This window comes from Rhinopithecus roxellana, chromosome 20, assembly GCF_007565055.1.
Source record: "Rhinopithecus roxellana isolate Shanxi Qingling chromosome 20, ASM756505v1, whole genome shotgun sequence".
Lineage (NCBI taxonomy): Eukaryota > Metazoa > Chordata > Mammalia > Primates > Cercopithecidae > Rhinopithecus > Rhinopithecus roxellana.
In genome coordinates, this window is record NC_044568.1 from 26022808 (window position 1) to 26038885 (window position 16078).

At 48.2% G+C, this 16078-nt stretch overlaps 1 protein-coding gene across 2 annotated transcripts in view; it reads left to right on the forward strand.

Annotated features, from left to right (window-relative positions):
- CDH3 (cadherin 3) overlaps positions 1–16078 on the forward strand; it is a 58704-nt gene that overhangs the window by 27522 nt on the left and 15104 nt on the right. For both annotated transcript variants that reach the window (XM_030925018.1, XM_030925019.1), the window contains exons 3-10: positions 6517–6602; positions 8260–8403; positions 8624–8779; positions 8885–9029; positions 10219–10394; positions 11386–11514; positions 12695–12880; positions 15767–16008. In XM_030925018.1, coding sequence (XP_030780878.1) covers positions 6517–6602; positions 8260–8403; positions 8624–8779; positions 8885–9029; positions 10219–10394; positions 11386–11514; positions 12695–12880; positions 15767–16008 — 1264 coding nt within the window. The remainder of the gene's footprint in view (positions 1–6516; positions 6603–8259; positions 8404–8623; positions 8780–8884; positions 9030–10218; positions 10395–11385; positions 11515–12694; positions 12881–15766; positions 16009–16078) is intronic.

Consider the following 16078-nt stretch of genomic DNA (forward strand, 5'->3'; position numbering starts at 1 on the left):
GTGCCTGGCCGATTTCATTTTACCTTAATTACCTCTTTAAGGTCCCTGTCTTCACATTCAGTCGCCATTTTAGGTACCGATGGTTAGGACTTCAACATAAGAATTTTGGAGGGACACAACTCGTGTTAAGGGAAAACTTGGACCTGCCCAAAAATCGAGAAAATAAGTTGCCAATAGGTAGTCATGGCTGAATAGTTATTGCAGTGAACTTGAAAATAAGTTTCTGATGACCCTAATCACTGGGAAAATTCGTTTCCTTTCAGTCATTTTTCTGTGCATAGTTACATGTATTACATAGTAGTTCTGGATTCTGCTTGTTTTGTCTTATAAGAACTTCCCTATATAAACTTACATTGCATAGCTGGATAAATAACCCATGGAGTAAGTGCCCCATAGATTATTTACCTTCTGCCCTATACTGAAGATGATTTAACCTTTGCCACATTATCCTTCCTGGTCCTTCTAGCACTAAGGCAAAGCAGAGTTCCCCAGAAGATGAGTCTACAAAGCTGTGTTCTGACAATAAAGGGCAGGGCCACCCTGGGGATCGTGTGGCCCCTGGGACCCTCTGGAACTGAATCAGGCCCGGATCCCCTTTCCCCTTCTTCCCACTGGCCAAGCACGTCACAGCCCAGCACTTCTCAGCGGGGATGTCGTCAAGGAGGCAGGGCTGGTTCCTGAGCAATCTTCCCTTTCTCATCATCACATTCCAGCCTTCCCACAGAGGATTCTGCTGCATGTGGTAAGCTCTTGGGCTCTGAGGCAGCTCTTTAGGGTCCCTGAGCCCCTCTGTCCTCTCCCATTCACTGAGTCCACTGCCTAAAAGATGACCAGTGTCTTAACTTCCTTTGCCTGGATGAGTTTTGCCTGGTTTTGAACTTCCTGTCAGTGGAATTATACATATATCCTCTCATCTGGCTTCTACTACTTAACCTTACGTTTGTTAAATTTCCCATGTTGTTTGTTGCCTGTCCTTGTGCTTCATTCACTTCATTATGTGAATATACCCCAGTGTTTCTACCCATTCTCCCTCATCGTTTAGGCTGATTCCAGCTTAGCTATTATGAATAGTGCTGTTATGAACATTACAATACATAAGTTTTGGCAAATGTATTTTTGTTGGGTCTATACATCACAGTGGACTTGCTGGGTCTTAGGGAATTCGTATATTGATATATACCGCCAAATTGTTTTCCAAAGTGATTGTCCTCCCATATCAGACTTTTGTTTGTGTGTGTGCTAAAATAGGCATAACATAAAATTTACCATTTCAACCATTTTTAAGTAAAGAATTCAGTAGCACTAAGTATATCCACAGTGTTGTGCAACATCGCCATTATCTATCTCCAGAACTTTTTCTCCATCCCCAACAGAAACTCTGTACTCATTAGGCGTTAGGCAATAGCTCCCCTCCTCTCTCTCTCTCTCTCTGGCCCCTGGTCAATTTCTTTCTTTTTTTTCTTAGAGAAAAGTGTCTTGCTGGAGTACAGTGGTGCAGTCATGGCTCACTGCAGATTCAAACTCATGGGCTCAAATGATCCTCCCACCTCAGCCTCCCAAGTTGCTGGAACAGGTGCATACCACCATGCCCAGCTAATTTTTATTTATTTATTTATTTATTTATTTATTTATTTATTTTTGAGATGGAGTCTCGCTCAGTCGCCCAGACTGGAGTGCAGTGGCGTGATCTCGGCTCACTTCAAGCTCCGCCTACCAGGTTCACGCCATTCTTCTGCCTCAGCCTCCCAAGTAGCTGGGACTACAGGCGTCCACCGCCACGCCCAGCTAATTTTTTGCATTTTTGGTAGAGACAGGGTTTCACTGTGTTAGCCAGGATGGTCTCGATCTCCTGACCTCGTGATCCGCCTGCCTCGGCCTCCCCAAGTGCTGAGATTACAGGCATGAGCCACTGCGCCTGGCCAACCCAGCTAGTTTTTTAAAAAGTTCATGTAGAGGCTGGGTGCAGTGGCTCACTCCTGTAATCCCAGCACTTTGGGAGCCCAGGTGGGCTGATCGCTTGAGGCCAGGAGTTCAAGACCAGCCTGGCCAACATGGTGAAAAGTCATCTCTACTGAAAATACTAAAATTAGCTGGGCATGGTGGTGCACACCTGTAGTCCCAGCTACTCGGGAGGCTGAGGCACGAGAATCGCTTGAACCTGGGAGGTGGAGGTTGCAGTGAGCCACTGTACCATAGCCTGGCAAGAGAGTGAGACTCCATCTCAAAAAAAAAAAAAAAAAAAAAGAAAAAAATTCATTTCTTGATGGACACTGGGTTGTTTCTACCTTTTGGCTATTATGAATGACGCTGCTATAAAAATGAGTGTATAGGCCGGGCGCGGTGGCTCAAGCCTGTAATCCCAGCACTTTGGGAGGCCGAGACGGGCGGATCATGAGGTCAGGAGATCGAGACCATCCTGGCTAACACGGTGAAACCTCGTCTTTACTAAAAAATACAAAAACTAGCCGGGCGAGGTGGCGGGCGCCTGTAGTCCCAGCTACTCGGAAGGCTGAGGCAGGAGAATGGCGTAAATCCGGGAGGCGGAGCTTGCAGTGAGCTGAGATCCGGCCACTGCACTCTGGCCCGGGCGACAGAGCGAGACTCTGCCTCAAAAAAAAAAAAAGGCCGGGCGCGGTGGCTCAAGCCTGTAATCCCAGCACTTTGGGAGGCCGAGACGGGCGGATCACGAGGTCAGGAGATCGAGACCATCCTGACTAACACGGTGAAACCCCGTCTCTACTAAAAACTACAAAAAACTAGCCGGGCGACGTGGCGGCGCCTGTAGTCCCAGCTACCCGGGAGGCTGAGACAGGAGAATGGCGTGAACCCGGGAGGCGGAGCTTGCAGTGAGCTGAGATCCGGCCACAGCACTCCAGCCTGGGTGACAGAGCGAGACTCCGTCTAAAAAAAAAAAAAAAATGAGTGTATAAGTATCTGTTTGAATCCTTTTGGTTCTTTCAGGTATATACCTAGGCATTGAATTGTTAGGTCACGCGATAATTCTACATTTAACGCGTTGAGGAACCGTCAAACTCTTTTCCACAGCGGCTGCATCATTTCACATTCCCACCAGCAGTGTACGACGATTCTAATTTCCCTCTATCCTTGCCAACACTTGTTGTTTTCCTTTTTTTCTTTTATAGCCATCCTAGTGCATGTGAAGTGGTATCTCATTGTGATTTTGATTTGCATTTCCCTATTAACTAATGATATTGAGCATCTTTTCATGTGCTTATTATTGGCCATTGTGTATCTTCTTTGGAGAAAGGTCTTTTCAAGTCCTTTGCCTATTTTTTAAAATTGGGTTTTGTTGTTGTTGAGCTTGATGAATTCTTTATATATTCTGGATATTAATCCTTTAGAATTCTTTTTTGGCGGCCAGGCGTGGTGGCTCACGCCTGTGATCCCAGCACTTTGGGAGGCCGAGACGGGCGGATCACGAGGTCAGGAGATCGAGACCATCCTGGCTAACACGGTGAAACCCCGTCTCTACTAAAAAAATACAAAAAACTAGCCGGGCGAGGTGGCGGGCGCCTGTAGTCCCAGCTACTCAGGAGGTTGAGGCAGGAGAATGGCGTGAACCCAGGAGGCAGAGCTTGCAGTGAGCTGAGATCCGGCCACTGCACTGCAGCCTGGGCGACAGAGTGAGACTCCGTCTCAAAAAAAAAAAAAAAAAAAATTCTTTTTTGGCCAGGTGAGGTGGCTCGTATTTGTAATCTCAGTGCTTTGGGAAGCCAAGGCAGGAGAAGTGCTGGAGCCCAGAAGTTCGAGACCAGCCTGGGCAACAAAGTGAGGCCCCATCCGTACAAAAAATTGTACTCTCCTGAGGCAGGAGAATCCCTTTAGCCTGGGAGGTTGAGGCTGCAGTGAGCTATGATTGCACCACTGCACTCCAGCCTAGGTGACAGAGTGAGACCCTGTCTCAAAAAAAAAAGAATTCTGCTTTTTTTTTTTTTTTTTTTTTTGAGACGGAGTCTCGCTCTGTCGCCCGGGCTGGAGTGCAGTGGCCGGATCTCAGCTCACTGCAAGCTCCGCCTCCTGGGTTTACGCCATTCTCCTGCCTTAGCCTCCCAAGTAGCTGGGACTACAGGCGCCCGCCACCTCGCCCAGCTAGTTTTTTGTATTTTTTAGTAGAGACGGGGTTTCACCATGTTAGCCAGGATGGTCTCAATCTCCTGACCTCGTGATCCGCCCGTCTAGGCCTCCCAAAGTGCTGGGATTACAGGCTTGAGCCACCGCGCCCGGCCAGAATTCTGCTTTTTTATATTGTACTCTTATATATTATGTGAATACTTTGTCATGTCCATATTACTTTTATTATTTTAAAAGCCTCATCTAGACTGGGTGTGGTGGCTCACACCTGTAATCCCAGCACTCTGGGAGGCCTAGGCAGGCAGATCACGAGGTCAGGAGTTCGAGACCAGCCTGGTCAACATGGTGAAACCCCATCTCTACTAAAAATACAAAAATTAGCCAGGTGTGGTGGCACACACCTATAGTCCCAGCTACTTGGGAGGCTGAGACAGAAGAATCACTTGAACCTAGGAGGTGGAGGTTGCAGTGAGCCAAGATCGTGCCACTGCACTCCAGCCTAGGTGACAGAGTGAGACTCTGTTTCCAAAAAATAATAAAAAAAAAAAAATTGACCAAAAAACCCCCCTCATCTGTTATCCTTTCTTATTTTAAGGAAAGATATTTTTTTTTTTTTTTTTTTTTTTTTTTTTTTTTTGAGACGGAGTCTCGCTCTGCGACCCAGGCTGGAGTGCAGTGGCCGGATCTCAGCTCACTGCAAGCTCCGCCTCCCGGGTTTACACCATTCTCCTGCCTCAGCCTCGGGAGTAGCTGGGACTACAGGCCCCCGCCACCTAGCCCGGCTAATTTTTTGTATTTTTTAGTAGAGACGGGGTTTCACCGTGTTAGCCAGGATGGTCTCGATCTCCTGACCTCGTGATCCGTCCGTCTCGGCCTCCCAAAGTGCTGGGATTACAGGCTTGAGCCACCGCGCCCGGCCAAGGAAAGATATTTTAAAACCAAAATAATAATCTGAAACTAAAAGACAACCTTTCTGAAAGGACAGTTGGTGCCCTCGCCTGACATATCTATGGACAGTCGTGGGACTGTCCTTGTGGTCTTTGTTGTGTTGCAGCCTAGCAAAAATGGGAGCTCTGGGCAGAGCATGGTGCTGGCAGGACCCAGGGTGTAGCCCCTGGCAGATTCCCTGATTTCTTGCATTGGCCATAAGGAAGAGTAGGTAACAACATTGGTTGTGAATATTCTCTAGTGTGTGTCTTGGACTCAGGTAGACCTGGCTTCTGAACCTCAGTTTTCTAATCTTTGTAAAGGGGGCTGGGCGCGGTGGCTCACGCCTGTTATCCCGGCACTTTGGGAGACTGAGGCGGGTGGATCACAAGGTTAGGAGTTCAAGACCAGCCTGGCCAACATGGTGAAACCCACTCTCTACTAAAAATACAAAAATTAGGTGGGCGTGGTGGTGCACACCTGTAACCCCAGCTACTCAGGAGGCTGAGGCAGGAGAATCGCTTGAACCTGGGAGGGGGAGGTTGCAGCGAGCTGGGGTCGTGCCATTGCACTCCAGCCTGGGTGAACACAGCAAGACTCTGTCTCAAAAAAAAAAAAAAGGTAGGGGGAGGGGATAATACCAACTTGGTATCATAGTTGCAAGGATGAAATTCACCTCCAGCTGGTGAATGGTGGTTACTAACTTGGAGTGCTTGTTTAAAGAGTAGCTAAGAGGCCGGGCGTGGTGGCTCAAGCCTGTAATCCCAGCACTTTAGTAGGCCGAGGCGGGCGGATCACAAGGTCAGGAGATCGAGACCATCCTGGCTAACACGGTGAAACCCCGTCTCTACTAAAAAATACAAAAAACTAGCCGGGTGAGGTGGCGGCGCCTGTAGTCCCAGCTACTCGGGAGGCTGAGGCAGGAGAATGGCGTGAACCCGGGAGGCGGAGCTTGCAGTGAGCTGAAATCTGGCCAGTGCACTCCAGCCTGGGCGGCAGAGCGAGACTCCGTCTCAAAAAAAAAAAAGAAAAAAAGAGTAGCTAAGCATTAGGGATTCAGAAGGAGCAAAATGAACTGGAACAACCCAAGGTTGTCCAAGTGATCCGTGTGGGCATATATATTGTGTGTAAATAGACTCACAGTCTTCAGAAAATCTTCTGCCTCTAGCTATGACCTTAGTCAACCCCATGTCATATGAGACCACCTGGGGCTAATGTCCCTGAATGTCTATGATCTTGGTCCTCTGGGACCAAGAACAAAGAAGAGTTTGACCCACAAACTGACCACGAGGAGATCTTCCCTTGAGGCAATCTTCCCTCTGGAAACCAAACTTGGAAGTCTCATCTGAAACTTGTATTAGTCACACTCCTGGTCAGAGGCGGTAAGCTAAGTCCCCCTTCTGCAGCCACTTAGCAGTCCTTGATCCAGTCAGGGGTTTCCTGGGGCAACTTCCAAAATACTGCCTTCCTAATGCTCTCTTTTCCCCTTCCCCACAGTATTCACGGGCTGCCCTGGGCAAGAGCCAGCTCTGTTTAGCACTGTTAATGACGACTTCACTGTGCAGAATGGCGAGACAGTCCAGGTAAAACACCATGTCCACCTGCAGGACAAAAGAAAGATGTTCTCTGTGCTTGCCCAGATTTCTGGCCAGGAGCCCTTGGTTGCTACGGCTGTTGTGAGCCAAGTCAACCCTTCAGAGGAGCAAGTGTTAGTCCTCAGCTGCCCACAGCTTGGGTGTGAGCACTGATCTAAGGGTGGTAGTGCTTGCAGCTACCCAACAGTGGTGCCTGAGGTCAGCCCAGTGGAGCCAAGAGCTGCCTCATGAGTAATCACCCCATGTACTGGGTCCCTTGGATTCCCTCTCCCACCTCCCTTTACTTCCTTCCCTTATCCATGTTAACCCCAACTGAAGGCAGTTCTAAACACAGGCCTGCCAATCCCATGAGCCTCCAGGAAGATGCACCTGGAGTGCTTGGCCATACTTCATTTTAATTTTTGAATAGCTAATATAGCCACATGGTTCAAAAATAAAAAATACTAATAAGCTATACAATAAATATCTCCCCTCGTTTGCCTCCATTTGCCTAAAGCCCTCTTCACCCCTCCAAGAGAAGACGCAGTTAACCACTGTTTCCAGTTTCTTTTCTTCCAGAGTTTATATATAGTCTATATTTATGTGTTACATATTTATTTATATTACACGTGTTTTTACATGTTATCTATTTTGTATATATACATATATAAAAACATTCTTTTCCTTCTTATGCAAAAGCTAGGATGCTGTTCACATGTCTGGACCTTTTTCTACTTAACGGTGTATTAGCACAGCACAATGTTTACCCTCTTTCCACAGACAACCACTATTAGTTTTTTCCATATTCTCCCTGACTTCATCCATGTATAAGAAAATGTGACTACATGGTCTTATTTCCTACCCTTTTATACAAAAGGTGGAACAGTGCCTGGCACATATTAAGCACAACGTGTTTGTTAAATAAAATGCTAAACTATATTAAGCTGCCCTATACCTTAATCTTTTCATTTGACAGCATAAATCAAAGATCAGGCCGAGTGCGGTGGCTCATGCCTGTAATCCCAGCACTTTGGGAGGCTGAGGCGGGTGGATCACTTGAGGTTAGGAGTTCGAGACCAGCCTGACCAATATGGTGAAAACGGTTTTCCGTCTCTACTAAAAATACGTAAATTAGCTGGGCGTGGTGGCAGATGTAATCCCAGCTACTCAGGAGGCTGAGGCAGGAGAATCACTTGAACCTGAGAGGCAGAGGTTGCAGTGAGCCGAGATCTTGCTACTGCACTCCAGCCTGGGCAACAGAACAAGACTCCATCTCCAAAAAGGGAAAAGAAAGAAAAAAGCTCTTTTTTTTTAGAGAGCATACTCATTCTTATTTTGAGAGCTGCATAGTATTCCACTAGACGGATGTGCTGTGGTATATTTCACTGGTCCTCCTGTATAAGTAAACACCAAGTTCCCCTTGCAGTAGGCTCCTCTAGGTCTCCTCACCCTTACCTCTTTTTTTTTTTTTTTTTAATTAAACTTAGGGTCTCACTATCTTGCCCAGGCTGCTCTCAAACTCCTGGGCTCAAGTGACCCTCCCAAAGTGCTGGGATTATAGGCGTGAGCTACCATGCCCAGCTGCCCTTAACTCTTATAGATGAGAGGATGTTGAGTATGTCCCAGCTATTTGCACCTCTGGGTTAAGGGGTTTCTCTCCTTGCAGGACAGAAAGTCACTGAAAGAAAGGAATCCATTGAAGATCTTCCCATCCAAACGTATCTTACGAAGACACAAGAGAGATTGGGTGGTTGCTCCAATATCTGTCCCTGAAAATGGCAAAGGTCCCTTCCCGCAGAGGCTGAATCAGGTACGACTGTGCCTTCTCCTGGGAATCGTTGGTGGCCCCAGGGACCCCCATTCAAAGGCGTGCATGAGATTTCTTGCTACTGAATGTGTGGGCCAAGAGAGGAAAACCTCTCCTATGTGAGCATATTCTCCTATGGCAGGGCCCCTCTTTACAGAGGACTCTTTGTCACAGTCGTGGGATATTTGTTACTTTGTCAGCTGCCATTTTCTTTTCCCTCCAGCTCAAGTCTAATAAAGATAGAGACACGAAGATTTTCTACAGCATCACGGGGCCGGGGGCAGACAGCCCCCCTGAGGGTGTCTTTGCTGTAGAGAAGGAGACAGGCTGGTTGTTGTTGAACAAGCCACTGGACCGGGAGGAGATTGCCAAGTATGAGGCAAGTAGCCTTTAGTGTCTACTGTAAATGTCCCCTCAGAAGTGGGGTCCTAGGCCTGGGGAGGTGGGTGGCACCAGGCTGACCCCAGAGCTGTGTACCCCACAGCTCTTTGGCCACGCTGTGTCAGAGAATGGTGCCTCAGTGGAGGATCCCATGAACATCTCCATCATCGTGACCGACCAGAATGACCACAAGCCCAAGTTTACCCAGGACACCTTCCGAGGGAGTGTCTTAGAGGGAGTCCTACCAGGTAAGAGGACTGGGAAGGGGACTGCTACAGGGCTGCTGGGCCCATACCCTTAAATGCTAGAAGATCCCGCCATACCTGATTTCCTTGGCTATGTATCAAATTACTTGGGATCTTCTTAAAAATCCAGATTCACCCGCTTCCATCCCAAGGTTCCTGAATAAGAATGATCCTGGAGCAGAGCTCTGGAATCTGTAGATTTGAAATTTTCCCTGAAGCTTCAGATGATCAACCAAGCTTGGGAACCACTAGCTTTGGAGCTTCAAAGACCTAGATTTGAATCTTGGCTTTGCCTCTTTACTGGCTGTGATCCTGGGCATATTCTTGACTTCCAAGCCTCAACTCTCACATCTAAAAATGGGAGTAATATCAACCTTGAAGAGTGTTGAAGATTAGAAATACCATGTGCAGACTGTTACATCATACAAAGCGCCTAATGCGAGGCTCTTGAGTGCATGGCAGCTACAGGGAATGCAGCAAAAACTGGAGGTGTTAGAACATGGCTGATGGAGGCCAGGCGTGGTTGCTCACACCTGGAACCCTAGAGCTTCGGGAGGCTGAGGTGGGCACATCACTTGAGATCAGGAGTTTAAGACCAGCTGGGCCAACATGGTGAAATCCTATCACTACTAAAAACACAAAAAAATTCAGCCGGGCGTGGTAGCGGGCACCTGTAATCCCAGCTACTCAGGAGGCTGAGGCAGGAGAATCACTTGAACCCGGGAGGCAGAGGTTGCAGTGAGCTGAGATTGTGCCATTACACTCCAGCCTGGGTGACAGAGTGAGACTTCATCTCAAAAAAAAAAAAAAAAAAAAAAGAGGCCAGGCACGGTGGCTCAAGCCTGTAATCCCAGCACTTTGGGAGGCCGAGACGGGCGGATCACGAGGTCAAGAGATCGAGACCATCCTGGCTAACACGGTGAAACCCCGTCTCTACTAAAAAAATACAAAAAACTAGCCGGGCGAGGTGGCGGGCGCCTGTAGTCCCAGCTACTCAGGAGGCTGAGGCAGAAGAATGGCGTAAGCCTGGGAGGCGGAGCTTGCAGTGAGCTGAGATCCAGCCACTGCACTTCAGCCTGGGAGACAGAGTGAGACTCCATCTCAAAAAAAAAAAAAAAAAAAAAAGAGTTCCAGAAGTAGACAGGGCTGGAGTTGGAACTGGGAGGACAAGATACTCATCCCTTCTCTCCAGGTACTTCTGTGATGCAGGTGACAGCCACAGATGAGGATGATGCCATCTACACCTACAATGGGGTGGTTGCGTACTCCATCCATAGCCAAGAACCAAAGGACCCACACGACCTGATGTTTACCATTCACCGGAGCACAGGCACCATCAGTGTCATCTCCAGCGGCCTGGACCGGGAAGTGAGTGGCCCATAGGAAAGTGCTGCCTACCCAGACTTGCCCAGGCTGGAGTCTGACTCTGAGAGCAGAAGCTCCCATCCCTGCCCACAAAGCCCAAGGCAGAACAATGAGGACCCACGTCAGCTGGGATGGCTGCTGCTGGGTTCACATGTGATGCCCCTGGTTCCCTTGGGCCCGTGGCCCACTGCCAGCCAATCTCGTTAAATCTCCTCCAGGGCTGGGAGGCAGCTGTAAAATGCCTACTTTTGTTATTTTCTGTGGGTTTTCTCATTTCCTGTCAGAGTGGCTCACTTAGTGTGCACATTACCCAAATTGGTCCCTTATGTGCCACAAAGTAGAATTAGTTCCATGGATACTGGAGTTGGTGCCTGTTTCCTAATTGATACCTTTGTCCAAATCGTCACTCAAAACTCTTATTCTGAAGCCAGGCACGGTGGCCCACGCCTGTAATCCCAGTACTTTGGGAGGCCGAGGTGGGAGGATTGCTTGAGGTCAAGAGTTCAAGACCAGCCTGGCCAACATGGTGAAACCCCGTCTCTACTAAAAATACAAAAATTAGCTGGGCATGGTGGCGGGCACTGTAATCCCAGCTACTTGGGAGGCTGAGGCAGGAGAATCACTTGAACCTGGGCGGTGGAGGTTGCAGTGAGCCAAGATCACGCCACTACACTCCAACCTGGGTGACAGGGCAAGACCCTGTCTCAAAAACAAAAACAAAAACAAAAACAAAACTCATTCTGGAGCAGTCAAGGGTCAGGGCGATGCCAAGGCCCAGGAGAACTATTTGGATCTCTGGTTCCCTTTCCAACAGCATCCTCTGCTTCTGTTCTCCTGGCAGTGAGGGAGGGCTGGTCAAGGAGTCAGCATTATGATAGGGAGAGATCCTCCTCTGCATCTGCACATGCCTGCGCCAGTGCTTCCTGGAGGTCAGGGGAGGGACCCTTCAGATTGCACCCACAGTGGGCTTCCCCTCTCCTCTCTTTTTCCCCAGAAAGTCCCTGAGTACACACTGACCATCCAGGCCACAGACATGGATGGGGACGGCTCCACCACCACAGCAGTGGCAGTAGTGGAGATCCTCGATGCCAATGACAATGCTCCCGTGTTTGACCCCCAGAAGGTAATGCCCCTTCCTCACTCAGTCCCTCATCAGATAACGAACGACCAAGGTTTGCCTTTCTCAGGAAACTGGAACCAGCCTATGTTGCTTCAAATGCCAGTCCCAGCACTATGGCTGTGTGACCTTAGGAAAACTACCTAACCTCTCTGTGCCCCATTTCCTAATCTGTGAAAAGGAGGTAATGATAATACCTGCTGCATTGTTCTGAGTTTCAAATGAAATAACCTATGGACGTTTCCTAACACAGTGCCCGAAAAGAAGTGCTCGATAGGAAAATCTTTGTTGATTTGAAAACATATTTTCCTTGTACCTACACCTGCCTATCTTGTCCCAGTGAATGCTTGCGCACCTCCAAGGCAGAGGACTCAGTGCCAATCAAGGTGCCAATTACGTCCTCCCGTTTCCATCTTTAGACAGCTCTGAACGTTAGTTAGGTCTGAATCAAAATGTGTAATGTGGCCAGGCACGGTGGCTCACGCCTGTAATCCCAGCACTTTGGGAGGCCAAGGCGGGCAGAACAGTTGAGGCCAGGAGTTCAACCTGGCCAATATGGCAAAACACCGTCTCTACTAAAAATACAAAAATTAACCAGGTGCAGTGGCACACGCCTATAGTCCCAACTACTTGGGAAGCTGAGGCATGAAGATCACTTGAGCTTGGGAGGTGGAGGTTGAAGTGAGCCGAGACCATACCACTGCACTCCAGCCTGAGTGGCAGAGTGAGATTGTCTTAAAAATTTTTTTTTTTTTGTTCTGAGCAGCTGATTTTCCAGTGTTTGTCACATGTCCGAGAACCTCCAAAAAATTCCTGTTCAGTGCCCCAGCCCATTCAGGCACCTAGCCCTTCTTGCCACCTTCCTTATTCCTTTCTGATCTCAGCGGGATAGGTAGCTACACGTGCCAGGGGCTTGGGCATGTAAACTTGTGAGATTTCTGGAACATCAGGCCCCTGTGCGTAAGGAAAGCAGGCACAGGATTGGTGTGGTCTGTGCCGGCAGCTGTGAGGCTGCTGCTGGGGACATCCTGCCGCTGTGTATACCCTGAAACCCCGCAAAGTGGGTGGGTGGTCCAGGAAAGGGTAAAGGCGTGGGCATGCCCTGAGGTTGGATGCAGGCTTCTCAGCCTCTGGAGTGGGAGAGTCGTTATCTGCTCTAATAGCACTGTGCTTTTCACACTGGCAGTATGAGTCCCATGTGCCTGAGAATGCAGTGGGCCATGAGGTGCAGAGGCTGACAGTCACTGATCTGGATGCCCCCAACTCACCAGCGTGGCGTGCCACCTACCTCATCGTGGGTGGTGACGACGGGGACCATTTTACCATTGCCACCCACCCTGAGAGCAACCAGGGCATCCTGACAACCAGGAAGGTGAGTGAGTTCCGGCCTCAGACAATGGCTATACCTGGGGCGGTCAGGTCTGCAGCCTTCAGGACGAGGAGCCACTGTCAACCGTGAGCTAGTCACCAGGAATCGTACCAGCCCAGTGGCTCCCAACAGTGTTCTACCACTCTCGTGTTGGGGAGTCCCTTTGTTCAAACTAAATCTTACCCAGGAGCCCACTTCATAAATGGGTAAGAGTCACTGATCTAACTGAAGCACATCAGTGGAGCCTCCTCCTAGACCAGAGTGTCCAGTGGTTGCCCCAGACCAGTCTCACATAGAGGTCCATTTTATTGAAATCCATGTTGACTTTGCATTTACTCTAAAACTCATGTCTAGGTGTTTAGATAATAAAATGTTTTGAATCACCTAGTGCTTAGGCACACTCCTGCCTCTCAAAAAGTCGCTTTTTTGTGTGTATGTATTTTTGTTTTTATTGGGGTGTAGGACGTGGGGTGGGTCAAAAAGTCTGAATAAGGCTAGGCCCAGTGGCTCACACATATTCCCAGCACTTTAGGAGGCTGAGGTGGGAGGATCGCTTGAGGCCAGGAGTTTCAGATCAGCCTGGTGAACATAGTGAGATCCCATCAGCACTAAAAAAGAAAAAAAAAGAAGATGGGCCTAATCTTGCATCAGTTTCTTTCTTTTTTTTTTTTTTTTTTTTTTGAGACCAAGTTTCGCTCATTGCCCAGGCTGGAGTGCAATGGCATGATCTTGGCTCACCACAACCCCCGCCTCCCGGGTTCAAGCGATTCTCTTGCCTCAGCCTCCTGAGTAGCTGAGATTACAGGCCTGCGCCACCGTGTCTGGCTAATTTTTTTGTATTTTTAGTAAAGATGGAGTTTCTCTATGTTGGTCAGGCTGGTTTCAAACTCCCGACCTCAGGTGATCCTCCCGCCTCGGCCTCCCAAAGTGCTGGGATTACAGGCGTGAGCCGCCACGCCCTGCGCATCAGTTTCTTTTACTTCCTGGTTTACTGTGAAGAATGGTGTGGTTTGAGAATGGTGTGGTTTGAGAATATAAAATATTTTATGAAATAATATATTTTAAAGACTGGGGTTTGCTGTCTTCTTTTCTGCAACAAATACTTTGGAATGCCACTTCGACATTGTGAAATGATGTGAAATGAAGTTCATTTATAATATAACTAACCTAACTCATGATTTCTAAAAATAGAGAATATCCTAACTAAAATAAAGAAAAAATCCAGCCAGGACAACATGGAGAAGTCCTGTCTACACTAAAAGTACAAAAAATTAGCTGGGGCCGGGCACAATGGCTCATGCCTGTAATCCCAGCACTTTGGGAGGCCGAGGCGGACAGATCACCTGAGGTCGGGAGTTCGAGACCAGCCGTCATGGTGAAACCCGTCTCTTTTGTATTTTCTAAAAATACAAAAATTAGCTGGGCGTGGTGGCACGCGCCTGTAGTCCCAGCTATTTGAGAGGCTGAGGCTACTTGAGAGGAGAATCGCTTGATCCCGGGAGGAAGAGGTTGTAGTGAGCCGAGTGTGCATCACTGCACTCCAGCCTGGATGTGGTGACACACACCTGTAGTCCCAGCTACTCAGGAGGCTGAAGTGGGAAGATTGCTTGAACCCAAAGGGTCGACGCTGCAGTGAGCATAATCAAGCCACTGCACTCCAGCCTGGGTAACAGAACAAGATCCTGTCTCAAATAAAAATTTAAAATTTTACAAAAAAAAAATTTACTGAATATAAAATATTTTGATATGTAAACTTTTGGGCACAGCTATACTAGAAAACATAATGAAGTGGTCAGTTCCCCACATCCATTTGTAGAATCATCCAAATGCAGCAGACACTGTGTTACCCTGGCAGCTCAAACTGCAAGTCGTGTTGATGTCTTCAGAACAGTGAAGAAGCAACTCTTGAAGTCCTGAACAAATGAAAATAGGAGCTCCCCTCAGTAGCTGCATTCCTAGAAGATGCAGTATGTACTAAAACCACACAAAAAGTTGGCTTATATGTAAAATGTGTTCTAGACTCTATATTAAATAGATTTTTCACATCCAGGAGTGTATTAATGTCCATGGGCTGCATTCCTAGAAGATGCAGTATGTACTAAAACCACACAAAAACTTGACTTATATGTAAAATGTGTTCTAGACTCTATATTAAACAGATTTTTCACATCCAGGAGTGTATTAATGTCCATGGGGATATTAGCAAGTCACATAGGATATGGAATAGCTCCTCGTAGCTGTAGCATTCTGATTCTGAGACACATCATCCCTGCCCCAGCCTGTAAATGCCAGTGGTATCCCATCATTACGACAACTAGAAATGCTTCTACAATTTGTTTTGTTTTGAGACAGGGTCTTGGTATGTCAACCCATGGTGGAGTATAGTGGCACAGTCTCGGCTCATTGCACCCTCAACCTCCTGGCCTCAAATGATCCACCCACCTCAGCCTCCCAAATAGCTGAGACTATAGGCATGCACCACTAGGCCCTGCTAATTTTTGTATTTTTGTAGAGACCGGGCCTCGCCATGTTGCCCGGGCTGGTCTTGAACTCCTGGTCTCAAGCAATCCAGCAGCCTTGGCTTCCCAAAGTGCTGGGATTACAGGCGTGAGCCACAATGCCAGGCCCCCCAATTTTCTCAAACATCACCACCACTCCACTGGGAACCATTATTCTAGGGCGTATTAATACAGTTACCTTTAGGATGGTCTGAGAGGCCACGTTAGATGTGCACTCAGGAAACACAGGAGTGTTCATGGGACAGAGAAGGGGCAGCATGGTTGCTAGTGGGGGCTAAAGCCCCTCAGTTTTGGCTCTTTCCTTCTGACATCTCAACTGTACTGTAGTCCTCTGAAAATGGTGGTTCAGGTCCTTCTTCTTCTCTCCTAGGGTTTGGATTTTGAGGCCAAAAACCAGCACACCCTATATGTTGAAGTGACCAATGAGACCCCTTTTGTGCTGAAGCTCCCAACCTCCACAGCCACCATAGTGGTCCAGGTGGAGGATGTAAATGAGGCACCCGTGTTTGTCCCGCCCTCCAAAGTCGTTGAGGTCCAGGAGGGCATCCCCACTGGGGAGGCTGTGTGTGTCTACACTGCAAAAGACCCTGACAAGGAGAATCAAAATATCAGGTACTCAAGAGCGGGGCTCGGTGAGCAGCATGCACTGGTACAGTTGGCAGGTGGGTGATTATGGCCAGCG